Source organism: Chelmon rostratus, chromosome 3 (assembly GCF_017976325.1).
Source record: "Chelmon rostratus isolate fCheRos1 chromosome 3, fCheRos1.pri, whole genome shotgun sequence".
Lineage (NCBI taxonomy): Eukaryota > Metazoa > Chordata > Actinopteri > Chaetodontiformes > Chaetodontidae > Chelmon > Chelmon rostratus.
The window spans coordinates 16,792,682-16,820,637 of record NC_055660.1 but is presented as its reverse complement, the minus strand read 5'-3'; the positions used below and the strand labels follow the sequence as shown (position 1 = coordinate 16,820,637).

The following is a 27,956-nucleotide window of genomic DNA, read 5'->3' as shown; positions in this document are numbered from 1 at the left end:
AGAGGCATTTGTGAAAAATAGCAACAATCCAGCCAAGTCTTTTAATTTGCAATTAAGCCAAGATTAGTTGATGAAATGTGAGAATTCATGTGGACATTTTTTTTGTTTTGGCAACATCCACAGGGCAACTTTCCATGGAAGATGTCCCTACCATGATTCTGTGTAAGCCAAAACTGCTCCCACTCAAATCAGTCACTCTGGAGAAACTAGAGAAGATGCAGATGGAGGCCCAAGAGGCCGTCAAACAGCAGGAACTGGCAATGAGGGAGCAGTTGCAGTAGATGCCCAATGGAGGATTCGTAACAGCAGGAACAGTCGAATTGGCAGACAATTCCTTTTGATGAATGGCACAAACCCAGCGTTTTCAAGCACTGGTAGAACAAGCACTTGTAAGGACAGTGAAGAGCAAGGCCAAGAAGTTACTAATGTTTGGCTTCAGAGCGGATCAGCTAAGGAAGAGCTGCGAGTGTAGTCGCCTGAGCTTAACCACTCTCAGAAGTCTTGCTGTTAACTAGTCATTAATGAATGTTCTACTCCCTGTCATTAGTAAGGATTACATCTATTGGTTGAGTTTTTCAAGTGCAGTTAGCTCAGAGTCATAAGACTTCAGACTTTCTATTTGTATTATTGCATTTGTAAAATGGCATTAATGCAAATGAGAAAGCAGTTAGCCGCTTTCTTGTTGATTGATTGTAGGTCAAAGCAATTAATGTTTCACGTCAAAGAGTTAAGTAGCAGAAAGTTAAGTTAAGCTGCATGTAGTAACATGTTGTTAGTATTGTGTGTTAACATCATGACAGTCACAAAAACAGTCTTGGATTATTTAATAGCGATTTAATGAACAAACAAGGAGCAATACGTGGTACATTTCACACACCAGTATTCCCCAGATATAAAAATAAACACTCTAAACACCATTTTGTGAAGATACCAGACTGGTATTTGTGTTTGCACCGTACTCATGTCTTGACACCTTCAATAATGACACCTTTGTGCAATTTAAAGGGTAAAAAGAAAAAAAAAGTCAAACACAGCATAGAAACAGCAGCTAGTTGGGGAGCCAGTATTGCATTTAACCAACTTGATACCCCCCCCCTTTTTTTTAATACCCCTTTATAAAGCTCTTGACACAAACCAGTCATCTCTGTACAAACACTGCTTTCTAGAAAACACAAAAGGAGTGGCAGTGAAATCAAGAAAATACTGTACAAAACAACGTGGAATGACTGACACTGAGAGGTGTGGCACTTTAAGGGTTAGCTTATGTAAATGTTTATACTGAAACACCTTGGAGGAAGTCATCTACTTCAGTTTCAATCAAAAGTGCAGTTCTGTTTTGTTATTTTTACCTCACCTCAATTTCAGAAATGTACATTCTTTTGACTGTATTGTACCTAACTATTTTGAAAAATATGCGAGTAAAAACGTAGCTTTATCGTCTTCTTTTCAGGAAATCTGGCACATAAAAAGGACTCCTCAGTAGCTTTCAACTTTGACGACACCACCATCTCCCTCGCTGACAAATCTCTTCCGGCCCCTGACAGGACATAGAACACATTATTAAAAAAAAAAAAACTCCCTTCAGAGCTGAGTTTGAGGTCTGTCAAAATCAGCAGCATGCACTTACCGACAGGGACAAAGATCTCTTAGCTTTACATCAATGATTCCCATACTGAAGCTCTTATCAACAAACTGCTCCAGGATGAAGTATGCACGAGGGACATCAATGTTGATTTCAGCAATGTCCATATAAACCCTTTCATAGCCCTACGAGGAAAAAGGAACACTGTACATTTAACAGGACCTTATAAAAGTAAATTAGTGTGTGCAGTGCGTAATTCAAACACCAGGTGGCACCTTACCCTTCTCATTTGGTCCACAGTGATGACAGAGGAGACAGAGAGAGACTTGAGTAGCTGCACAACCATTTTGAATGTTTTTTCTCCTTTGGACTCCAACACCATCACTATTGCCTGGGTGAAATAACAGATATATTCACAGCCTTGTATTAATACTCAAAACCCTTTGATACCATCTCCTAGGAGCACTTTGCACTTATTTTATCTAAATATTTTAGTTGAGACCAGGCTGGGATGTTCTGCTTCACACTAAAGCAAAAGGATTACCTCATAGACAAACTCGTGGTGGAAATGGGGAACCTCCAGATCCCTCAGGCATCTCTCAGCCTCCTTGCTGTCTCCAGACAGGATGTACTCCTTCAGCAACAGGTTCATCTGACAGGACAGAGGACAGGAAATTACAATTATTAGCCTGTGGTTCATTTTTCATACAGCTACAGAGAGTTGTAAAAAAGAAAAGAAAGAAAAAGCAACCATCAGTCATAGTTGTAGGGATTTCTGGGGTATGTTGAGGTTCTTTCAGTAGAATTATAAACCACAGTATCCCAGTTAATAGTCTAAGAAATCCCCTGCTGAAAAAAAAGTACACCAGTACATCAATACAAAAGAGTTAATGTAGTACTGTTTGTTCTTGAGCATTTGGGAAAAGGACCTGGGAGCTGTATGTCAACTGGGTGCTGTATTAAAAAGGTTGGAACAGTGTTTGCACAGAAATGACAGTTGAAAAAAAAGGGTACTTTCTCAGTACATTTCCTAGTTCCATTTTTCCTTTGTGTTCACAGCCTTCTTCACAATTTAGAAACAGTTCTACTGAATTTTGGCTGGAAAAGGAGAAATAAAAAACAACAATACCAAACATAAATAAATGAACATAAATAAATGAACATAAAGACCAAAGACCAGGTCTACTACCAGTGTCTGCTTTATGTAATATACCTCTTTGATGAGCTGTGTGACAGGTCTCTGGCCCCCGCCTGTCCCCCATTGGTTATCTATGCGTAGGCCACCCAGGCTCATCTTCAGCAGCACCGCCGCCCGGTCTAATGCCGCCCTGGAAGAGAAAAGACGAGCAAGGTTTGTGGGGCAAAGTTGTAACACTGCAACACTAACATTCATCCCTATATTAATTCCTGTCCCTTGTCCTCGACCGACAGTGAACAAACTGCATCTAACGCAAAGAAAAACCAGTGCTGGCCATATTCATTACACCGGTTTTACTGATGTTCCCGCTTTGACACAAAAGTTGCATGTATTGTTTGAGAACCTTTGTTTATCATGTTGTCGTACTTACTGAAAGACATTTTCGGTCTAACTTTTCTCTTACATGTGACCTAGAAAATGCACAATATCTTAATTCTATTTGCTTTATTAATGCATCTCTACACTTGTTTACATGCACTAAGACAAACCCCGAAGAACAGTTCAGGTTCTCCTGCTCTTTCTTACCTTCCCTCCTGAAGTGACCACTGTTTTTATGCTATACTTCAAGCTATGGCTATTATATTTACATGAAAGCACCTGTATGATATTGTCGACTGAATATGCTCCTATCTTTAGAAGTCAGTCAATCTCACTTGCAAACACTTCAAACCCAGACATTATCTCATGACAAGACTTTCATGACAATGGTGTAAAACAGGAAATCAGGAAACTAAAATTACAAACCACATACCTTGTGTATTCACAGTCAACTCTGCCTTTGTAGCCCTCGATGTAGCTCTTGGACAATATTTGGTCGCTAACAGCGCGTGCAATGAATTGGCCCACCAACTGGACAGTAAAGACAAAAATGGGGAAAAATGTAACCAAACGGGAACAAATTGCATAGCACCATATTGAACAAAGCACAGTTTGACAGAAACCTAATTCTTAGACCAGTTATTCTGTCCCGTCGTCACAGAGCAGGTCCTTTGTTTAATGTGATTTCAAAAGTTGATGGATGTAGCCTGTAGCACAAAGTCAAGGGCCTCATGTTCATGAATAACTGACACTTTTTTTGCAGAAGCATTTCAGGAATGTAGTGAGAAACTTTAGTGCAGAAAGACAGTGGCATTTTTATGGCTCAGTGTTTTGTTTTTTGTTATTTAGATGATTTAATCTGGGAATTCATTTGTGCGTTTTCTATATAGAAAAGGCCAAGATCACATTTAAGAATAAATAATGCTTAGTGTTTTATTCCATTGGTTCAGGGAACAGTGTCCTCTCAGAGCAGTAAACAAAATAAGTTTTTGGTGCATGAGAATATATAAAATATCATGATCCACTTCATCCACGCCTTTAAAAAAGTATTTTTTTTTAAATCAAACAAATAAACAAAAATCAAGTCAACGAGCAAATACCTGCAACAATGCTGTTATACATGACTAGTTCACAATAACAAAGTTCTTTCAGTTCTTTCCTCCAGTGCTTCAACACTGGAGGCCCCACAAAAACACTGAAATCACTGACAGTGACAGTGGCCTCTGTGGCACGTGTGTGTGTGTGTGTGTGTTTGTTTACAGTAGTGTGAGCACATGATTTAGGGAACCGAAAAGAGCTGGCTTTGCTCTTCTGGTCTCCACAAAGCCTGCACTCATCACTGATCATTGTTCCTGTTCAGACAAGAGGCAGCTACGTCTCATCTGACCCATGGTTGTGGCTAGACTGGCAGGCACAAGAGGAGTGTGCAAAGTGTGTGTGTGAGACAGAGAGAGAGAAACTGAGCAAGAGAGAGGTAGCGGGTTAGGGAGGAGGTAGGGCAGTGCAGAGTCATAACACCTCTTTAAACCCACAGAGAACTGTGAGAAATGACTTGGGAGCCCAACTGAGGCTGTGAAAGGAGGGTGTGGGGGGAGGATGACCAATAACCCTTTGAGCGTCCTTCGCTGAGCTTGCATTTTGCCTGACAGACAAAGGCCAGAGATCTCATGTCTGTGCAGGCTGAAAAGAAAAGAGCTCAAATATACACACGCCATCAGCTCGCTTTCTTTCACGCTTGCTTGCACACAGACACACACACACAACCACACACACACACAACCACACTGCTGTTCCCTTTTGCTTCACTACAGACTGAGAAAAAACCCAAACAGAAAGCCTATTTTACACTCTGACTCTGACGTGACTTGTGTGCTCACTGTTCACAGATATGAGCCAGTTCTGTTGATCTGTTTGTTAAAATGTCTGACGTGGCAACAAAAAGTATAAATGTCCTATAACGCAAATAACAGGGGAAAAAAATGCTTGGATTTACTGAAGCTCCAGGGGCTCGCCTTATTGTTGCTAATGAGTCACAGCTACAGGTGTACACACACCAGCAGACTCAGGAGACTCACCTGTGGGGCCCCGGGTGTATCCAGGACCAGATCGGGCAGCTCTCGGAGCAGTTTGTCAAAGGAGTTTTCCATGTCGCTGCGGGACAAAACGGACCCGCACAGGTCAGCCAGCAGCCTGGAGGTGAGCTCCCGCTGGCTGGCTTTGGCTTCCAGCGCCAGCGATACAGCCAGCGAGGGCACCTCGCTCCGCATGGGCCCCAGGTTCAGTTCTGCAAGCAGCTCCTGGATGTGGAGAGAGACGTCAACTTGGCGCGGGCTTAAAGGTTGTGTTCATGCCTTTCCATTGTTGCTATTGGCAGGTTTAATGGTTGTTTCCTTACCGCTACTTCATTTGTGTCTGCATGTTCAAAGTACTCCTGTACAATGGGGATGACTGTCTTCTCAAAGTCCCTCTCATCCAGCGGGGGAACCACAGTCTCATACACACAGTTTTCCTGCCAAAACACAATCACATTCCAGGTCTCACATCTTACTTACTTACACCTAAGCGGACAGTTATTATGTCTACTTAGGTGGTGGTGTTCCATCTTCCACACGCCTCTATACCCCACCAGGAAATTTTCAGAAACCGAACATTTTGCCTGGCTGATTTTGCTGACAGGTTATGTACTATCAGGGGTCTGCACAGGGTGTTTTATTTTGAAAACTGACCAGATTCTCTCTACAGTCTGATTTCCTGTTGGCCTAATCTGCCCCGTGCAGTTTGACCTAACTTCTATCAAAAATAGTCACGTATTTTTAGCATAGCAGAGCAGAGAGCTGCTTCTGGGATGCATCTGAAACGTGCTGCAGCTGTACCCGGTGGAATCAAGCATTTACACATTACAGCCGCCACATGAATAATACTTATTGCAGGGCTGTGAAATGGATTGCACTAGATTTTCCAAGTTATCGTGCTAATTGAAACACATAACACATAATGAAGATGTGCAATATCAACACCACAGTCAGTACCTGAGCTTCGTCATAGTTGGGGTCTTTCTCATCCACCTCCTCCGGTTCATAAACTTCACCAGATCGGCCCCATACACCTTTTCCTCCAGCCCCGCCTGCAGACAAAGGTCACAGACAATGTTAGACATGATATTTGATAACGTTCCAATCGCTCATGTTAAGGTGAGATGGTGGACATGGTTTGACAAAAGGTCAACCAGTAATTTAACATTAAATGTGCGGGGAGGTGCTCTGTGTTGGACTCACATTACAGGTGATTCTCCACTTACTGTAGGATTTCTGTGTCCAAACAAACCCCACAATCACTCCCTGTCTAAGTACATCATCGCACGCAGAACAGACGAGTTAGACTTCTGGAAGGGCTTGTCCACTGGTCAACAAAGGTAACACTATACTTGGTACAATAATATTGCAATTGTTATACAGATCATTATCAGTGTGTATAATCTGTACTAATTCCCATGACAGATTCTTTAACCCAAGGACCAAACATGCTGTTATATAATCCCTCTATTTGGGGAGGTAATGCCTTTGAACGTGTCACACAAACAAATCTGCTTGGTCTGAGGTCAGCACTAGCAGATTGCAGACAGTTTAAGAAGCCCTGTACCAAGCAGCTTGTGTCACATGCTTCGAAACCTCCATTAGTCCCACCCAGTATGTGGCATATGACATGGCACTATATTTAGCTCAGCCCACATCGATGTGCAAACCTGTCCCACTTCAGCATTAAAGCATGGGGCGTGCTTGTTTTGCTCTCGCCAGAGATTCTGCACATCCACTGCACTTGTCTTTCAAAAATGTAATGCATGAACATTTAATGCAGGAGGGCTTGGATCTCAAATAACTGGGCTCCACTGGCGCAGCAGTTCTGTTATGTAACCAGAAAAATGAAAATGGCCAGACGCTGTGCCAAGAGAAACTACACTTGCTCCAGTTCCACTGCCCATGGGAAGAGCAAAGCGACTGAACTGTTCTACAGTCTACATACACACTGAATGCTTACATCACTGAATGCAGATGCACAGTGTGAAACAGCTCGACTATCCGAAGATGTTGACACTCGCCAAATTCTGATCTACTTATGCGCTTGTGATGCACCACAGTTACTTATCAAAAACAGTGACAAGCAGAGAGAAGGCAGGTCAGAGGAATGATGCGTGGTTTGTTTTGTAAACTGGATAAGGAGGCACAGTGACTGCAAGCCATTATGCAATACTATCGCACCCAATAAAAGTTTATCTATAGCTATCACTGTGCCCTGGTAAACAAGAGCATCTCACTTCAGTGACAGAACAACAGATAATAAATCAAACTCCTATACAGGACAAGCAAACACAGACCATATGAAAGTAGCTTTTAAGATAACAGCCAGCATGTGAAATATCCACATCCCACCCAATGCAGGGACAGAATATCACTAAGCAAAGCAACTTCTGGTACACTATACACAAATGTTGCCAAGATCATTCTTTGACTTCTAATCGAAATTTCCAGAAAAGCTTTGCTGAGCAGATTGCCAGAAAAGAAAAGGGTGCTTTGAAACAGGTGTGATGTCACCTGGCCATTTGTGTACATGCCAACTGGTTTATGACTCCTAGAAGGAGCAACATGAGGTCTCATTGTGACAAAGACCTTCCCTTTGTAGCACTGACATGCCAGTGGCTCTCTGATTACCTTTTAGTCACCTTTGGCAATGACCAGCAAATGGTCATCCTTTGAAAATGGGAGAAACTGAGACATTTGATCTCTCTGGTGTCACATAGTTACATGGAAACGTCACATTATCAAACTGCCATACTTTAAAAAAAAAAATGGACTGACTTCTACATTCATGAAAATGGTAAATCCTCTTGCCTTTCTTTGGCAGACCTCTTCCCTTGCCCAGTCGAGACTTTCTGTCTAGCAGCTTGCTCTTGGGGCTGGTGGGTGCCACCGAGGTTCCCCTGACCACATCCCCAGTGTCGCTGAGAGAGTCCCCCCGGCCCGAGTCCCTGGAGGAGTTCTTTCTCAGCCTCCGCTTGGCCTTCGCCTTGAGGCGTGCTTCTTGAATACTGTTGCTGGACGAGGACAACCAGTTGCCATTGATCTCATTGTTGACGTTTTTGTTGCAGATGACTAATTCTCCATTGTCTTCGTCTCCAGATGCAAAAGAGTCGCTTTGGTCCCCTGCCTCTGTCGGATTAGGAAGGAAGGAAGAATGGGGGAGAGTTTATGTTAAAGTTCCAAAACTATGAGAAAGAAGCATCTAAGTGCAAATCAGATCTGGGAAATTAGAGCTGATACATACGTGTGTCACTGTTTGTTTGTTGTTTTTAGAGGGATGTGCAAACACAATAAACTCTTACAGTACACTATAGTCAATCTCTATCTGCAGTCACCCACAAACTGTAGGATAAACAGCAGAATGAAATCAATGACAAATTCAGGAACCCCAAATACTGCAGGCAGTGCAAGAAATAAGCAATCAACCACTTCCGCATGAAAAAGTCCCAGTGCCCTACATCAGATACAGCTGATGAAGCATTTAAATCGCTGTGACTGGCTCTCACTTACCGACGGGGTTTGCATTCAGCCAGGCCTCGCAGTCAGTTGCCATGTTTTACAGAAGAAATCAGATTTTGCAGCAGAGCACCGAGCAAAATGGAATAAAACTCAAATGATACCTGCAACGTCCGAAAGGAAACAGAAACTTCAGACGCAGACACGCGTTAATAACATGCCCAGACACGGTACGACGCAGTAGCCGCCCCTCCCCCCACTCATTCAAAGTCAGTGTTGGTAAACAATGGCTAACGTTAGGCTAGCTTCAATGTTCTCTGTTAAAGGGAATAGCTGCGCCAAAAGACAAAACGCTGACTTCCTAACTGCAAATATAAAGACACTGCTACTCACACACATACTCAAAATCCACATTTACATTTTCAGACCTTCTTAAACATCGCTGAGTCGTCATTTGTGTATTGTGGAAGCCCCAGATTAACGTTAAATCTAAACTGCAAGTACATCTTTTCGTGACATCGATAAAATCGTTCAATCCTCGACAACACTGACATAAATAACGTAAAATATGCAATAATATCTCCTTTGCTCGGTCGAGCAGATAACTCACAATAAAATCACTGACCGTCTGTTGCGTTCACGCTCCAAACTCTGACACAAACCCCGTTGTTTTTGTTTCATTTACCCAGCAACTCAAGCACGTAGGACTATGTTTTCCATCTCTGATTGGCTGGAGGTATGTGGGGTTTTAAAACAAGGGACCAATGAAAATGCAACACGGGATTTTCTTCTCGCATGTTCTCTCGGTCTATGTGGCTGAAAGATTGCCGCCCCCTATCGGCCGCACTGTAGAACAGCTCTTTCTGTTCTGGAAAATTGCCTGTTTGCCACTTTAACTCCAACATTCTGGTTAATTGATGATGATGGAGATGACAATATGACAATAATGATTGATTGACTCTGTTCTTCTGGCCAAAGCATGTTAATCATCCTGAACAGCTAGTTCAGTTCAGTTTAATTTATTTTATCTTTATCTTTTTATTTTTATCTTTTTATTTATTTATTTTTTTTAAAGGACAATAACTTTGGAAAAGATGAATGTCAAATATCCAAACTGATTTTTACACGTCTATTTAGAGATTTAGTTTTAGCAGCACGCAAATGTGTTTTGTGCCTCAACACTTGGGGGAGCCCTTTATCAACACACCCACTCAAGTCTGAACATAAAAACAGCAGGAAATGGATGGAAAGATGGTGTGCTGTCTGTGGGTGGTGTTCATGACTGTACTACCATAATACCACAGAGCATGCATATTTTAGATGCAATATTCACTTGAGTTATGAGCAAAATACCTGTTGAAATAAGTTTAAAACGTTTATTCAAGTTTTTATGTTATCAGAAATCATATGAAAAGTTTGTCAGAAAATAACACTTGATGTCACAGGATGAGTATTCACAGTATACAAAAACAAATTCGGTCTTAATAATCCCTCTGAGCAAATTACTGTAACATGAAATATTTCATTTTTTTTTAACTCTGATAAATTAAAAACATGGTCCAGTTTAAGGTCTTCAATACTTAAAGCACTACATATGTTGGCAGATGTGACTGGGGTTGTCTTATGAATTAAGGCCGACATAAAACTTCAAGAAAACATCTTTTGCATAGTTGCATCATTATCAATCCAAATGATGTACATTTTACCTGACGGATATTTTAGTGCACAAACTGACACAAGATAAAAGAAAAACAGCAAGACCCTTTAAAGCCCGACATATAAATAAAAATGCAAATGTTGTGTAATAACTGAAATCTGTTCAACAAATACAACAAACCTGAGAATCTGCCTCAGTTCTTTAACTGAGAAAAAAATTCCTTGGCACATACTTCAAGTCATTTTGCAGCTGTAAATGTACTGTAGTTAGGATGAGTAAAATTTAACTCAGCAAATGGACTAACATTAGCCCTTACTGTTAAAGTCTGTATTCTCAGTCATTAGAAATCATTGTAAATACATTCCTATTCCAAAAAACAAACAAAAAGAAACTAACAAATAAATGTCATCACGCACAATCCAATGGAAAAACTTTAAGAAAATGTATAAACAAACAAAAAATAAATAAATATTATAGCCTCGCTATACATTACACTTCAGATATGTACAAGATTGAGATCATCTAAGGCAAACATTGTCCATGCAAGACATCCATCCCATCATCCCTGAGAGCCAGTGCAATTGTTCACATACTCCAGCCTCCATGTGTCACATCCATGCTGCAGTTGTCTACAGCCTTGCACCAACATCACAAATACATGTATCTTTTCTTTCCTCCACTGTGCGCTGGACAAGACATGAGAGGTCAAGCTGATGTATGTCACTGTGCAGCTGAGGGTTCAGCAAGCGCGCCCGAGACACTCTCCTCTGCCAGCTGGGACAGGTATTTCTGTGGACGAGAGGAGGAAAAGAAGAAAAAATCAAAATTAATAAATAAATACATTATATATAGGGGCAAAAAGGGCAAAAACTGAGCTAAAACTATTAAACACAACATGTGCGCACACACACACACACGCAGAGCTTTGACAGACAGCACAACTGTTTGAAACAGTTTTTTCCTCTTGGAATGTAATCCATCAAATGTTAGGGAATCGCTGCTGCCTTGCCTCAGCTGTGCTGCCGGGGGACGAGAGAAATGCAAGATGGCTTGGCACTGAACGCCCAATAATCAGAAACCTAACACCGTTGCAAGTTTACATGCAATGCCTATGTTTGTGTGTGTATGTGTATGTGCTCGGATGTGTCAGTATACTGTATGTTGTTGACATTTGTCTGAGTTTGTGTCTGACTGCATCCCTGCATTTTTCATTTTTGATTAACCTCTTACTGACTTTCATGTGCATTGTACAGTTCTATATATTATATAATTCTGGACTGTATTATATTATTTGGCTAACACATGCACAAAACATAATATACTGCAATGACCCTTTATACCAGTCCATTATCACTGCTGTGCCTCCTATTGGTACTATGTGTAATAACCACTATTCTATGTACTATTGTATTGGCTGTACCTTGATTTAATTGTTCACCATCTTTATATGGTGTTCACCATGTTTATACAGGTCTAGATATGGGCACACAAACATAGCATTTATATTCTATTTTATTACAGTAGTACATCTTACTATTTATATTTCTCTTCTATCTTATTTATATCCTTTTTTATTTGACTTAATTTTTTATTCTTATTCTTATTTGTGCAGTAGCACCTTGGGCCTGTGAGGAACGACATTTTGTCCAGCTGTGTACTATGTATATAGATTAACGACAATAAACAAACTTGACTTGACTTATTATATTTTCAATAACCTTTAAGTCCATAAAAGGGTAGAAAATAATAAAAATGGCAGCAGAAGTTTTCAGAGCCCCATGTGTCTAACAGTACTGCCTTGATAAATGACTTCAACAGTAAATATTATATAAATGATAATATAATTTTTCAGCTGTTTCAGCTGATTAAATAATAGTTTTAGCACTACTGTGCATATTGCCAAATTCCAATCTAACAGGGAAGGTGTTCAAATACAAAAGAAAGAGCAAGTTGGGTGATTATGCTTGGTGCTTAAACACACTGTACAGTTTATACGGTACAGTGCTGCATGTGCTGCATGTATATGTGCGTAAGTGTGAAGAATTACTCATTATCCCAGCGACAGGTGGTGTAAAAAATGTTGCTACCAGACCACACTGACTGTGGACCACACCAGCAGTACTGTGGAGCATGTGGGCGTATAGATTTTCAATATTACATTTGCTGGTATAAAAGGAGTGAGAAGCAAATGCTCAGGCAGACATGTTTTACATGAGCATACAGAACAAACATTCATTTTAAGGTACACAAATCTACGGCCACGAGGGTTAGCATGCTCAAAACATTCATGGAGGAAAAAATGAATAAAGTCTGGAACTGTATAATTCCATATCATGATCTTATTCCTTATTGTCATCAGCATCACCTCCTGAAGGAGCGTAGTGTCACGGTGCAGTGTGTACCTGTAGGTTCCTGTAGTGCACAGTGCTGCGGCAGTGAGCGGTCTTTGCTGTGTCCTCGCTGGTGTAGAACAGTCCACAGAGTGTGCAGTAGAAGCCGGTCCTTGGCACAATGAACTCCACTCCTATAAGACAGCAAACACTGCAATTAGAGTTCAATCATCCCAGAAATCAGCACCTGACAGATCAGGCTTCTTACAAAAGGGTTTACAGTGGTAGTACTTGATGTAATTGATAAAATTGATTGATTTTAGTTAACAAAAAGGGTTCTAAATCAAAGAACATGATAATTAGAATGAAAAAAGGACAACATGTATCACTGAAAAAGATTCAACCAAGCTGAAAACTTTTCTTTCCTCTTTCTTCACTCAGATATGAAACACAATTCAAAGGGAACTCTGTTTGGTGAGGAACTTCACACGGTGACAGTGAGATGTGCTGTATCTGAAAACAATCAACTCTGAAATCATGAGATTAGATTTAATCTGCATATAAAAAATGTCCACCCCAATTTTACTTTCTACCATGTTGAATGGATTAGAGAGGATGTGAAAAAAAAACATTAACGAGTGTATCTTTGATGCTAGCTGAGTCAGCTATGTGTTAACAATTATACCTTGATCACATGAAATTAGACAGTAAGAACCCGTATGCATGTTATTTCAACTCAGGCGAGTACCAAGGTACATTTCAGCAACACATATCTGGCTGTCAGCTTCCTGTTCCAGACAAATATGACAATAAACAATTAACAAAATGGCAACAACAACAACCAGATGACTCATCTGTGTTAAATTTGTCTCAGCCATGCTATCAATGGACAGTTTGTTCTGTCCACAAACACGCACATTCTCGGGGCATCATACAACAGGAATAGCCACACTCATGTGTCTGGACTGTGGTTTATTGTTGTCGTCGCACTGCACCGGGGCTTATGTTAGTCTCCATGCAGCAGGCCCAACACTCGCCATATGCATGGCTGTGTCATTCCAACCCTAATGATAATATACGTATTCATCTCTCAGGGGTGCATTTCACAACCTGAGCACGGAAATAGGCCAGCAAGTGGCAGAGCAATGCCAGTCAATTAGAGTGCTAATGCAACAGGTTGCGGGTGCACATATTAATGCCATCCATGATAATGCTTTATCTTTAGGACTAAGACCACAGGCTCAGGGCTCCATGAACTTGTATCTGTGGCAACAATTAAATATAGACCAGTTCAAGGACTCTTGGTCTCGGATTAATCCAGCCACAGAAATCTGATACAGTCTTCATCATTATTGCTTGAATCCTCTTTGCATACCCTGATATTTGCTGACAAAATGACAACTATGCAGACTAAATTTGAGATCCTCAGTGGTTTTACTTATGCTCAGTGTATTTTTAAAACATTCACATTAAAATGAGAGTGATAATAAAATCTGCTATGCTTACCCAAAGGGATGCTGTGTTCACTGACAGCTTTGTCTTGCTCACGAGATGGTGCAGGGGCCTCAATCTCTGTAGAAGGCATAGAAATTATGAAAGCCAAGGTGTACAAAATCTTACAAATTATGGAGGATTTTTGCCTTTATTCAAATGTGGACAGTAGAGAGGTGATGATGGGAGGGGGATAATAGCATATGGCCCATGTTTTTAGCACTAAGTGCAAAATACACATGTATTTTTGGACACAAGCTTAAATGCAGGACATATCTGAAATTATTTCCTCAGCGAATAAAAGAATACCAGTTGTTTTTGAGACAAACATTCCTGCAAGCAATGTTTGTATTGTGTAGTTGTAATAGTTTGTGTGCAAGTGTAGCTCAGTCATGATTAACTGTCAGCTAATCAGTGAAATTAGGGTAAACCGTAATAAGGATAGATAGGGAACCAAAAAAAAAAAACAAACAAACAAACAAAACGCTACAGATGTAGCATAACAGCTAGGGGAAAAAATCCACAGACCTCATTCTTATTAAAGACACAAACTAAAGTTCAGCTGAAGCTTGTGTGAGCATAAGTGGATAACTTCCAGTTTGTCTTTTTGGAGGAAAATTCCCTCTTTTTTTCACAATCCCTTCATCACAGCTCAACAAGAAAACACTGTGCGGGGAAACACAGAGAGGGAACTTGGTACTTTAAAAGCAGCGGGAAAAATATTCACTTGTTCTTTGAACTTCGGGATGCAATTTTGGAAGATATTTAATTGACCAATTGACTAATTTAAATGATTAACTGACTAATCTATCTTATTAGGACCGACTTGAAAAATCTAAACCCATCTTTTGCTTAATGTCACATAATATAATGTACTGCAATACATTTGGCTTCTCGTCAGAAAAGTACCTTTATTAAGACTGTCATCCTTGTCTTGAACCCCGTTCTTGACGATCTCTGTGGCCTGTTCTACTTCCAAGGTTTTGCTGTCCTCTGATGCACAAACGTGGTTTTCCACTGACTCTTCTGATGGCCCACTTTCGGTTACTTTATCTTCTAAACATGTCTCCTCCAGTGCAGCTTTGAACTCCTCACTGGGGAAGTCACTAAGGTTAGTGAGTGGTGGCTCAGGAGCCACTGGACCCTGTGGCCACTGGAGTTTCTGGTCTTCAGGACTGGTTACAGTTAAAACATTCTGTGGTTTCTCAGTTCCAGATGCTTCTCCCTGGTCTCCACTATTCTCACAGAACTTTTCCTGGTTAGACTTCTCATTAGATGTCTCCTGCGCCACTGAGGAGGAGGTGGGTAGTACAATATGCTCGCCCACTGCTTCTTCCTCTGCAGACTCTTTGGAGCAGGATGCATTTTCTAGCTCAGGAAGGTCTGGCTCAATAATGGAATCATCTTCTCCTCCCACTTCATCTACAGTGACCAGTTCCTCCATGTTCTTCGGATACCAACACTCCTCATCAGTGTCATCACCACTTTCCCACTCCTTCACCTTATGATGGATGAAGAAAAGAGCTGTTAATACTCAGTGACCTGCAGCTTTAAAGGGGGTAGGAACATGTGTACAGTGGACCTGTGGTCTTAGATAAGGGTCTGAAGAAGTGTGAATGTGTGATAGAGATCAGAGTGCTTACTTACTGTGCTTCTATTTTTACTACATTCAGTAGCCTCTTTTAGCTTATTGCTTCGCTGAGGTGACACAGATTTCTCTTTTGACTGGCGATCCTGGGAAAAGAAATGACTTAGCAGCTGGAAGGATGTGCCACGTACAGCAGGTATACAACAAAAATACACCTTTCCAGCAGTTACTCACAGTATTTTCAGGAGCATTTTCTCTCTCATGTTTTTCCGCAGTGGCGTGCCTCCTGCTTGTCTTTTTGCTCCTGCCCCTGCCTGGTGAACTCTGCCTCTTGTCTTCTAGCGTTCTGCGAAGCGGCTCATCGGTCATCTCGACTTCCAAATGCCTCGATCTACTGTGGTAGTCGCCACCGTCCCTCCTCTTTGGCTTTGGATCATGCCTTTGGTATGGAGGTCTGGGCGGCTTGTCTGACTTGTACATTTGTTCCTTCATGTAGAAGTCATCCTCAATGTTCCTGTAAGAGTTGAAGGACATGCCTTGGGGGCTGCCCCTTGGGTACCAGTCTCTGTTGCCCCTCATCCCTTCGCCTCCACCTCCACCTCCTCCCCCTCGCTCATCTGCAGATCTCGAGCTGATATGATCCGAGGGTTTCTGGTAAGCCTTCCGACGGTCGGGTGCCCGTCCGTTAGGCCGATCGTCATCCACGCTGCCCCCATTTCTCCACAGGTCGTCCCTCTCCCTTTCGTCCTCACCCCGTCTTAAGTGTGACGACCAATCCCAAGAGCCCCGACGGGGGCCCATACCATTGCTGCCTCTCTCCGGACCCCTGCATGTCCCCTGGGGGCTGTGGGCTGAGCTGCATGAGGTAAAACTGGGGCTGTGGGAATGAGGACTCAGAGAGCGGCTGATAGGGCTGCGGGAACGCGCCCTCTCTGGCATGTAGCTGGAGGAAGATGATGGGTGGATTAAATGGAAAAATCTTAGAAAGCTGTACTTTGCGTTTGTCATTTTTGAGAATAGGTACATCACACTGATTCATCTTAAGTAATAATCATTAGTGACTTTCACCTCACTGAATTTCCACTTTGTTTTCCTTTGTTAGTGACTCAAAGAACTCAACAACACAAAAACAGGCAGTTGAGTCAGAAACTAGAAGGAAAAGTTGCCTTACTGTTCAAGTTCTTGCATCTCATCTCTCTCCCGCTGAGAGCTGATATCCTGGATGATTGACTGAACATCTTTACCAGGTTTCTGCACAGAAAAGAAATTCATGTTTAGCGATAGGCTAACACAGTCAACTATAACCTGCTGTTTGAGCTGCAATCTTACCTTGAGTTGTAGCTCCTTGTACCTCTTCGACATTCTAATGAGAAGTTTCTGATTGTTAATCATAGCTGGAGTGAGTTGGTAATATTGAACCATGGCCTGAGCAGCTTCAACATAAGCCATCTCCAGAAATGCCTGAAGGGAGAAGAGAAAATTGCTTCAAACAATAATCCCCCTCTCACAGATATATGGTCTGTCTTGCAGGACATCTGCACAAACACATTTCACATCTCAGATACCAGACTGGGATGCGAGCAAATCTTTGAAAATCACCATTACAAGGTATCACATTTCATTACCAAAATAAATCACCAGAACGGTCGCTTTAATCCTTGTAACCAAAACCACGATTTTAGTATGAATGGTTTAAATTTGATAGGGGTGGTATTCATGTTGCAGTTCAGTCCTGATAACTGAAACCTGGGAGCCTGAATGAGCTGTCATGTACTAGCAGTTAAACAGCCAGTAAGTTATCACAAAGTACATGATATTACATAACAGCTGCAGCAGAAAAAAAGCTGTTGATAATCATTAAAATGCACAGAGATAATGAGGTGATTTGCATTTTGACACATTTCTTCCAAAATACAGGATCATCAAGAGCTCATCAGGACAGACGCAAGACAGAGAGCAAGACTTGTCAGATGATTTTGAGTTTGAACCAAGGTAGCGTGCGATTAATGATGCTGCTATTGGTTATAAAAGCCCATGGACCTACATTAGGTCTGATCATCGGCCGTACTTTGACGACACACACACAACATACAAAATACAGAAGATGACTGTCACCCTGTGACCCTGTGTGTATGTCTTTAATAATGATGTACAACCAAGAAAGCAAATTTGAAATGAAACTATTTCTTAATATAAACTTGAATAACAAATAATTGATAAATAATAATAATAATAACAATATTACTATTGTACCTGATGGGTAGAGCGCATGAGGATGTAGTTGGTGACTTTGCCAAACGGTAGTCCCAGGTTGATGACATCATTCTCGGTGCAGCTGCCTTCAGGGAGGTTGCAGATGTGAACGACTCGCCCTGCTGTGGCCTTTCTGGGTGGGAATGGCTGCAAAAAACCCCAAATATTGTTTTAAATACTGAAAAAAACAGTTTCTGAATTGAGTCAACTATCTTCATAATGGAATATCAATATTTAAACCCAACCACAATCAAAATAATGTAACACTATAACCAGTGTACAGCGGGCTAGTCACCTGGTCCTGCTCTGTTGCAAACCTGCCCACTCCATACTTCTGGTCAAGGAATCTAGTTGCAGTGTCTTCTTTTGGATGTTTACACGGGCAAACGTACGAGATAAAATGTCTGTGTGATCTATGCACAATCTGTACTGTAGGAAGCCAGTCTGTCTAACATCAATGTAACACGATCACACCACACCTCCTTCATACAGCCCACCTCATTGCCTCTATTAATAGTTCCTTGGCAGTCGCGCAGCAGTGATAATGAAAGTTTTCTTGTTTGGATTTAGAGACTTGTCAGCTGACTGTCCCCAGACATTTCACACATTTGACACAAATCCCTCTAAGCTGCCAAGTGTAGTGACCTGCATTGCTCAACATCCCTTTGTCTTCCCCCTTTTTCAAATGAAAACAAAGAGGGTAAATGACCAGTTAATTATACTTTTATTCATGAAGACACCCAGTAGGCTGCACAGAGACAGTACAGAGAAGGTGAAATGAATTTCATCTGTTTTGTTTTTACATATTGTATTACTGATATTTTTAAGTCTATTGCTTAGATTCTTTTCCTTCCTTTCTTTCTCTTTCAGATGTTTTATTATTTTTTCCAGCTCAAATATTTTGCAGCCGACAATTTCTATCATTACCTCCATCTTTCCCTCTTTGACTCACAACCACCCAGTTTTCTTGGCAACCTTGGCCTCTATCCAAAGCAGAATTTAGAGAACAGAAGCTAACAAACTTAATCTAAGAAGCTCTGTCATAACGGGGACTCTGAATGTTGGTGGTTCAGAGGCATGCAGAGAAGAAGACTAGTGTTGTATGCACCCCTCTTATTGCTCTGCACACCCCCTTTTAGTGGATGTTTCACCTTCCCCTTTGGTTCCACTGAACAATGTAGTTTAAAAGCAAGTTTAAAAACACCAAGGCGAGCACCACTTTCTGATTTAATCTGTCTATCTATATTCATCATCAACCTAGCCAGTGGGCATAACGTTGGACACCCCATGTTCCTTTTAACATCACTGCAAAGCAGTAGTAAATTCAGCTTGTCATATCAGGGAGTCCTATTTCTGCAGCCATTGTGCTGCAACTGCAGTTTTTCCAGTGCCCCTCCTCCTCTTCCTGCTTCTCTGGCTGATAGACCTGACAGACAGTTCCATGTGTGGGACTGTCTGGGGTCCTAATTCCACCTAAGATCAGCAGCCAGGGTGTCTGTTTTTATAGGGAATTTGTTCAGAGAAAGCCAAACACTAACATACACTTCACACTGGGTCCAATAGCCATCAAGTGCGGCATGAATAAAGGAGAGGAGGAAACTTTTACAATCGCGAAGTCACTTTACAACGCATGTCGAAACATAATCAGAGGGAAGTGTATCTGTATTCAAAACAAACAAATCCAAAATAAAAGTCCATAAATTACGTGTGATTGTGTCTTACAAAAACCTGATGGATAACTTTATCAGAAAACATAAACAGAAAAGGTGCAGTAGTTAATAAACTGAGGATTCATACTTTCCTTTCCTTTACTTAGGGTTCATTTGGATAATAAAAACTCTCTTACAAGATGGACTGTGTCTATTCACAAATCTGGAAAGGCGCATTACTGCTCATACAGCCACAACCAAAAGATGATCTGGATAACTGATAACTGAATTTCTATGCCACAACTTAATGGTTTCTGGCCAGCAAGCTGACATCAACAGCTTCAGATATAAGAGTGATAATTCTATTAACAGCTCTGTGCCAGTGCCACTGCCACCACCAGAATACATAAAGGTCAATGCAGGTTGGGCTCAATAAACAGATCCAGGAATAGGCTGTTTATGTCCTTGGAATATTACAGAGAACAAGAGTCTTGCTCACTGTACTCACTAATGTCTGACCTGTAAAATGTCGTCTGTGTCTGACAGGCCAGACGGTTTGACCGCAGCATTGATATCACTGTCAAGGTTGGCTCGGGCTTTGAACAGTAGCTGTTTCTGTTAACCGCAAACCAGAGGCACAGAGTTATGCCATGTCATTGCCTACTCACAAGGAGGCACTACACACACTGCCAGGGCCTCCTTAACCGGCCTACTTTGCAGATGGGTCTTTCAGTTTAAGGAACCAAAAAACCCCCCACGACTTCCAGAAAAAATTAACCTGAAAATAAGAAATAATTAAAAAAGAAAGATAAGAATTAAAAACAAAACTACAGGAGGAAATACATGAAATACTTATTTTGTCATAACGAGGCTAACTTGTCTGCTCTAAATAATTGTCCGAAAAAAGCTTTTAGTTGAAATAGAAATCAGCTATGATTGAAATATATATTGTGTAATCAAACTACTGTGAGTTAATTAAAGTTTGTCTATAATGTGGCCTTGTACTTGTCAGTTGCCATTCTAAAATAAGCCTAAAGAAAACAGTTATAAAAAAACATTTGTTAATTTCCCTTAAATGTATTTTCCAGAAATCTATTGATCAGACAATTTGCACCCTTCACTACAGACTGCAGTCAACAGAGTCTCTCTGTCTCTCAGACTCATACTACGACCGACTGAGGTAGGGCTAAATGGTGTAAAGGATAACAACCATTTCACACTGTGTTTTCCTGTTTCTCACTGACAGCATGCTGACGTTAACTGGATTCTCTCCTGAGGATATGTCTGTTTATGTGTGCAAAGCAGGATCCATGTTGGGAGGATCCAGGGAGATGGTCAGTCTGGTTTCACAGTTTCTCCCCACGTTCCTACACCGAGCGCTTGCACGCTGATCCCTCAGATTGCTTTACCAGTCTCTCACCAGTCTGAAACTTTATACCGCCGCCTGGGGGTGTGACCCGGGGGTCTTAAGGTCTGTGCTCCTAACAGCAGTTAGCTGTAATCCTGTGTTTATCTCCGCTTGAGTTATGTTATCACATGAAGCTACCGTGTTACTTCAGGCTGGGCTGATGGACAATAGGAGTGCTGTGAATGTGCAAGCATGCATGAGTGTATGCATATGCAAATGTGAACTTCTACATACAGTTTACAGTAATTATTGTTTTTCTTTACTTTGATCACAAAATCACTTTAGTTGAAATTTTTGAGTGATTTCTAGAGTACGTTTCTACAACCGTTACTTTAAAGGTGTTTCACTTTTAATTATCAATGCATACATACACAAATAAAACTTAATACATAAAAAGTAACCAGATGTTCACAATTGATCATGGCATGTGGTTTGTGTGAGTGTTGTTCAACACACACAGTAAAGTCCCACCTGTTCTGCTTTGACAGGTGTGTGTTTATAGCAACTAACATTAGCTCATGTAGCACAGCCTATAAATATTTTTCCACTGATACAATAAAAGCCGTTGTCAATAACCAACCAGTGAAGCGTATGACTCTCACATCACTGAGTTAAGGCTCCTGTTAAACAGGCTCTGCTGGCAATGAAGCAAAGAGCAAATGGCCGAGAAAATCAGAGGCACGTTTGTTGGAATGGAAGATGTGGTTTTACAGTGAAAGGGATGTAATTTAAACAATATGGCCAAAGAATCTGGAACAGCCCCCGTCAATTATACGATTCTTTAGTCTAAGATCTCAAACATATGAGATCCTGTAAATGTTAATATTACTATTCACTAAACTTTATTTTTTTACTAGTGTTTTTTTATTTTTCCCTTTCTTATATTTATTTCATATTTATATCAGTGCAATCTGTTTACACTGTATAAAATGCAAAGCATTTTACATTCTGTGAAAATATCAAAATGTCCAACAATAACAAAAACATCAGGCTGAAATACACGTAAAAATGTTTAGAAATTGATTCACTAAACATTGAAATATTTTCGATTAATATGGTCTAGCAAAAGAAAAAAGTAAAATAAATAAATTAAATTAAACTAATAACCTGCACACATTGCTGGTAGAGAAAAAATCCATTTGTAATAATGTTAATAGTGAATAACATTATTTTTACTATTCTTAAATGTTATCCTACTTTGCAGGCCTACACATTCTTTGCATCATTATTAATTGATTGTACATCTTTTTTTTCTTTTTTTTTTACAGCTATCAATTGTATAATTAACAGACATCATATTGTTTTAAACAGTTGGTATCAAAAAAGTTTATATAAATATGAATACTCTGACAACTTTACTACACATTCCCACAATGTATTACAACTGCACCCTCCACTGTAATCCAAGTGCTAAATTTGATATGTTTGAAGATTGTGGGGCCGCGAAATACAATTAACAGGACTGAGAAAATAATAGTTTAATTCTTCACAAATAAAATTCTGTCTATATAATATGAGCAAAACAATCTGGACTAACGCTTGTTATTTTAATATTCCCATCATTTATTGTTGGTGTACCACCATTACTATTTCTTTTAACTATGTCATGCGAGCATAACTGCATCCTATTCAAATCCTGCATCAATGTCCACAACAGTTATATTTAGTCACAGTGATTACATGAAGTCTTCGTACATGTAAGCAGAGTAAAAAAAGATTTCTGAAGTGCAAATAAACACTTTGACTTAACTCTGCAGTTACAGTACATGTATACAATGTAGTGGGATGTGGGCCTGCACAAAGCGTGTGTAGACAGCTGCTTTAGTTAACATGAAACTGCTTCTGTTCTGAAAGGCAGGCAATTTAAGACACGGCTCAGGCATGTCCAGTTTAAACACATTTTTACAGAAGGACGCACTTAAAAATGTGAAATGCCTAAAATGGAACAGATGAAATCAGTTAATAGAATTTGCAATACTAAATGATAAAAAGTACAAAAGGCAGCATAGAACACGTACATAAATTCTGAATAATTTCACACATGCTACATAACATCTTCCTCAATACACGAGATATTTTACTACATATTTCCATTTCACAACTCAAATTGCATCTCGGGGCTGGACAGTCACGAGTGGTGGAATAAGGATATATGACAAATCTCTGCCAGGATAGTGAGTTGAATGGAAATGAGTTGTCAAGGCCGGACAAAGCCCGCTGTTGGACCCCAGCAGCTGTCAACAAGGGGATCTGGGTCCATTGCAAAACACATTCGGGGCCATTCATTATGCACCTCATAGACATTTTACTAAATCTTTAAAAAGACACGAATGAAATACAGGACACAGACAAAATGCAGCGTTAATTGTGACTAGAGATAAAATATATGTATCAGTCTGATAATCTTACTCTGCATCAAAAAAAAAAACAAAAAAAAAAAAAACAAAACAATGAAAACTGTCCAGCAACCTCAGAGTCTATTATTGTAGGATTATTGATATGAGTCAAACATTAATCATGAATCACTTTAAGCATTTCCATAAAACAGCATATAATCAAGTTATAGTTCGATTCATGTTTTTATGTTCTGAGATGACAGCTGCTCCATACTAGTATTTCTTAAGGCCTGTCACAAAATTTGCTTTATATGCCGAGGGCAAACTAATCCTGAGGAAAAAGTCATACATTTGTCTGACCTTTGACTCTGGCTGGTGTGAGGCAAATCCTGTGTCTGACATGGGATAAGTCTTCATGGCTGCAGCTGGTAAGTATGATGTATTGGCTCCTGAGGATACATCTGTGAAAACAATGTGTGGGTAGAAAGTTACATTTATTGACTTCATAGAAATATTACCTACAAACTGTATCATTCAAAATCATTACTCATTTTTTTTGCTTTTTATCATTTGTATATTTTTGAAATCTAAGAAGACTAGTTTGGACTAACACATGCAAAATAAAACATGCATCAGTCGTAAGAACTGGCATCTGGCAAGTGTGGTGATACTCTGCTGTGATATCATATACCCTCAGGATCTCAGCTAAACCCTACGATTTGTCCCAGTAGTGTGTTGGTGCTTACAATGGATAGTTTGAAAACTCTAAACTTTAAATGGAAGTTTGGGGGCACCTCTATAATTTACATCCAAATGTTAAATTTATTTCTAAAGACAAGACTTTCTAAACGTACAATTGGTTGAATGTGCCGTACTCATTGTGATATGGCTTCAGGATGTCTCTAAAGGGCTAGTGGTGCTGGCTCACTACAACAGCTGTGTCTTGGGGTGTGTCTTTTATACTTATTGTTTTCCAGCCTTTCTAAACACTGAATACTTAATTTAAAGAGGAAATATCAACAAAAATATCAACATTACGTACGAAACAATGGTTCTCTGAGCAAAGAGACTATCTCTCCAACATGTGGCGGCTCAAAAACCCATTCCGTGAAAAAGGTTAGGCACGAAGCCTCTTTCATGCTGTCCACGCACGTGGTATGCCTTTAAGTCATTGTACCCAGGGGAACAGACAGGGGGGTATGTAGGTATAGGGTGGACAAATAGTGCTGACATGAAAGAGAACAGGTGCAGAACTTGTTGTGTGAAAAAGCACTACATGCGCGTCATCAGCTTTGTGGGACTGCCATTATAACGTGCACCAAAAGTCGTAAAGCCCCAAAAAGTGCAAATTAAAATACGGGTTTGTGTTGTGGTCCACTATATTTTGGATTTCAAAGCACTTTATTTTAACAGCAAACATCGATATATTAAAATACACTGTGCCAAGCTAGAAAAACATGCTGCCTCATACTCTCACGTAACTCTATAAATACTCACTGAGCTCCATCTATTGCTCTGTTTAAGATTTTCCAGCGACAAGAAAAACATCACTCATGGTATTGCTAGCAAACAGGGATACTTGTGGTGACTTAAGGGTTATCCTACCTTGACTTGCAGCAGAGTAGACCATGGAGTTTGTCCCTCCGGTGTTCAGACCTCCATCAGAGGGCCTGCCGACAGCGTAGTGAACAGCTCCAGCTGATACGGCTGCGGAGCTGCAACAATCATAGAAGGCTGATTTTAGCTGCCTCTCCCCTGCCTTCCTCACTCCTATCTTGTGACAGAGCTCATATTCACAGAAACATTAAGACAGCTGTATATAGAGCAAGGAAAAGGAAAATACCATGCGTCCAACACTCAAGAGAGATATTTGCTCCGGACTGATCATTATGGTGCATTTAAACACAGCTTGGAAGCACGTGGGGAAATAACCAAACCTCGGTCAAGGATAATAAAAGCAAACATTTTTACTTATCAATCAACAAAAACAGACGAAAACCAAATGAAGCCAGAAGCTTTGTAAACATTTAAATTGTCACTCAGTAGCAAAACAACAAATACAATCTACTTTAAACTCTGTCCAATTAATTTCAGAGTTGCAAAAAACTCACCTCTCATTTGTGTACAACATTCGGTTCTGCAAGTGTAGTTTTCCCTTCACGTGCTGGTCCCAGTCCTAAAAACACACACACGGACACACCATCCAAACATAGACTCAAACGACTTGGACACACTGCCCGCCCTCCCATGGTAGCTCTTTCATACCCCTTGAATAATGGTGCGTTCCATTTCTCTTGGAAGTTGGAAAGGGGAATGAAGTCACACCCGAGTGGACAACTTTCCGCTCACGACAAGTTGGAAAATAAAGATGGACGCCTCCAGGAAAACAAGGATAAGAAAACATGGCGCAGCATTTTGCCAATACAAACGCTGTAGCAACATGTCCACAGGTAGATGTTGGACAGTATTGTGTGTATGACTGATTTAATGAGACACAAATATTCCAAATGTGCTAATAAACAGTATATTACTGCAGCTTTGGCATGTTTATGCATGGAGCAGAAATCTTGTGGATTTTGAGGTTGGGGTTGGTGAGGTTCTGCCAAGTCGAAATTCCATATGGGAGCTCAGAAATTCTGACTTCCCAGTTCAAATGAAATGCACCATAAGCTCATGGCTGAGAACAATTTAATTGTAAACTTGATCAGTAAGTTAGTGGTTGGCCATCAAATCAAAACATTTAGTTTAAGTATATCAGCTATTTTGGGCTGAAATGCTCATTTTCTCAGCCAAAGCAAGGACCTAAATTTTAGGGCTTTGGAAATGTGTTAGTGGACAAATGCTCAACATGCAGATTAATGCTTCTGTTTCGCTTCAGGTGTTTTACAGCACTCCTCATACACCTCCATTCATGCATTTATTCTTTGACTGATCAGTACACTAACCTTGAGGTTGTAGACCTTCTTGTCACAGATGCTACACTGGTGTGGCAGCTGAGTGGGTGTGACAGCGTGGTAATCGTTCACTTGGTAAGGCTGAAGTGTCCTGGTGCCTGAAGATAAGGTCTCTTCGCCTCCATGCAGGGGCTGGTAGGCCCCAAACCCCTGTGTGCCACTTGAACCAAAAGAGGAAACCCCACTACTGGGATTGAACTTGGGGTCAGGGGTCGGCTCCTCTGGGTTATACAGTTCCGTTCTGGGCCGAACTGGCTGCCCAGCCGCTGTCCACACAGCATTAGAAACCATATCTGCCTTTCCAGTGTGACTCAGGTTAGCGGGGCCTTTCCATTGCTCCTTATGCCCAGTGGAGTTATAAACATTCATGTTCTGCTCATTGACATGAAACCCAGTTTGTTGCCCCACCATATCATGCCCATAGAAATCTCTCTGAAAGCCAACACTGTTCATGTTTTTTGGCTGAGTGTTAATGACTGAGTACTGTCCATCACCAGCTGTGGCTGATGCTGTAGATGTCCCCCCAACTAAGTTGTACTGAAGTCGCCTGTCAGTATCAGAGGGGTAAGCCGACCCTGGCTTTTTACCATACTCTGTACCCTGCTGGCTCACTGTGCCCCCTCCACCAGGATTGTTTAGTCTCACATTGCCTGGGTTTTGGTTGAATCCCCCACCCACCAAGGCCCCCAAGGTTGAATTTGAAGAGGGAAAACCCAGAACTCCTGAGGGAAAGGCAGCCTGAGGGTTCCCAACCATTGCCGAAGTCCGTAGCTGATTGAACAGGGGTTGAGACATGGCGACATTGGAAAGAACCTGATTGAGAACAGTGGCGGCAGCGGCCGTATTGCCCCCCTGAGCCAGTTTGAGACGATGGAGGGTAAGCTGGGCCTGGAGCTGTGCGAGCTGGAGGCTGGCTGGCGTCAGAAGGAGCTGTTGGTTCTGCTGCTGAGGCCCTGCCTGCACACCAGCTGGCAGCTGGCCCCCCACCTGGAGGCCCTTCTTATCGGCGCTGTCCACAGGCACTGTACTGATGCTGAAGAGAAAAACAAAACATCACATTCCTCAGGAATCTCAAACTGAAGTACTTGTCTTGTTAGATGTCACCCAATTGCTGAGAAGTAACTGCTAATGTTTGCATCCTTGATCAAATGCATGGTCCAGAGGTGGGGTTCAGGCTAGGTGCCTTTAACAGGCTGTTGTGAATCAGATCCTGTGGCTTCTCTCCAATCCTCATTATAAATGGTGTTATGTGGATTGAGTCTGCAACTCAGAGTTGCCAGCCCAGGAACTGTTACCACACAAGTTTGATGTACAGCAGCAGTTGCATGAATCCAGCCAATGTAAACTGCAGGAGACATGAATGCAGAAACAATGCCAGGAGGAAGCAGGACTGAAGTTTAAGACATTTGTTTTTAAAGATAAATGCTGGTTGAAGAGGACATGGAAGCATGGCTGGTTGAATTGTTCAGGAAAAGGAAGTGTCTGGTAGACAATCTAACACAGATTTGATACACCTGATACTGTCTACAGAGAGACTTAGTGGAAGGTGATTGGGTCTGGTTTTCAATTTTCAATTGCCAGGCGAGACATCTGGCATGGCAGAGCAATGCATGGTCAAAACAGTGAATAGTGCATTCATTCCAAATGGTATCTATATTTAA

General features: G+C 41.1%; 2 protein-coding genes across 3 annotated transcripts in view; both read right to left on the bottom strand.

Moving 5' to 3' along the window:
- Window positions 1–809: 809 nt before the first annotated feature.
- On the bottom strand, window positions 810–9,315 carry pdcd4b (programmed cell death 4b). 2 transcript variants are annotated; one of them, XM_041966461.1, is made up of 12 exons: window positions 9,255–9,315; window positions 8,684–8,793; window positions 7,985–8,302; window positions 6,128–6,222; window positions 5,494–5,607; window positions 5,174–5,395; window positions 3,532–3,629; window positions 2,796–2,910; window positions 2,127–2,234; window positions 1,863–1,973; window positions 1,628–1,767; window positions 810–1,537 (listed from the first exon to the last, which is right to left on the bottom strand). In XM_041966461.1, exons 2-12 carry the CDS (start codon window positions 8,724–8,726, stop codon window positions 1,477–1,479), a joined length of 1,425 nt encoding a protein of 474 aa, XP_041822395.1. In that variant the 5' UTR covers window positions 8,727–8,793; window positions 9,255–9,315; the 3' UTR covers window positions 810–1,476. The 2 variants fall into 2 exon arrangements, with proteins under 2 accessions (XP_041822395.1, XP_041822406.1); XM_041966472.1 differs by having other exon boundaries at window positions 9,240–9,281.
- A 1,675-nt stretch (window positions 9,316–10,990) lies between these two features.
- rbm20 (RNA binding motif protein 20) overlaps window positions 10,991–27,956 on the bottom strand; it is a 45,216-nt gene continuing 28,250 nt past the window's right edge. The window contains exons 2-14 of the mRNA XM_041934229.1: window positions 26,287–27,328; window positions 25,453–25,517; window positions 24,947–25,056; window positions 23,702–23,802; window positions 17,949–18,095; window positions 17,025–17,156; window positions 16,867–16,946; window positions 15,930–16,638; window positions 15,755–15,841; window positions 15,017–15,608; window positions 14,123–14,188; window positions 12,689–12,810; window positions 10,991–11,075 (exon numbers count right to left, since the gene is read on the bottom strand). Of these exons, the coding sequence (XP_041790163.1) occupies window positions 11,007–11,075; window positions 12,689–12,810; window positions 14,123–14,188; window positions 15,017–15,608; window positions 15,755–15,841; window positions 15,930–16,638; window positions 16,867–16,946; window positions 17,025–17,156; window positions 17,949–18,095; window positions 23,702–23,802; window positions 24,947–25,056; window positions 25,453–25,517; window positions 26,287–27,328 (3,322 nt within the window). The 3' untranslated portion in view covers window positions 10,991–11,006. The remainder of the gene's footprint in view (window positions 11,076–12,688; window positions 12,811–14,122; window positions 14,189–15,016; window positions 15,609–15,754; window positions 15,842–15,929; window positions 16,639–16,866; window positions 16,947–17,024; window positions 17,157–17,948; window positions 18,096–23,701; window positions 23,803–24,946; window positions 25,057–25,452; window positions 25,518–26,286; window positions 27,329–27,956) is intronic.

What these genes read in the sequence shown, in the direction of transcription:
- pdcd4b (XM_041966461.1), bottom strand. Translation starts at nt 8,726, where the DNA reads ATGGCAACTGACTGCGAGGCCTGGCTGAATGCAAACCCCGTCG. An exon ending in CAGACACAAATGAAGTAGCG is followed by an intron (nt 5,396 to 5,493) that starts GTAAGGAAACAA and finishes CTCCACATCCAG; the next exon opens with GAGCTGCTTGCAGAACTGAA. An exon ending in AGAGATCTTTGTCCCTGTCG is followed by an intron (nt 1,538 to 1,627) that starts GTAAGTGCATGC and finishes ATGTCCTGTCAG; the next exon opens with GGGCCGGAAGAGATTTGTCA.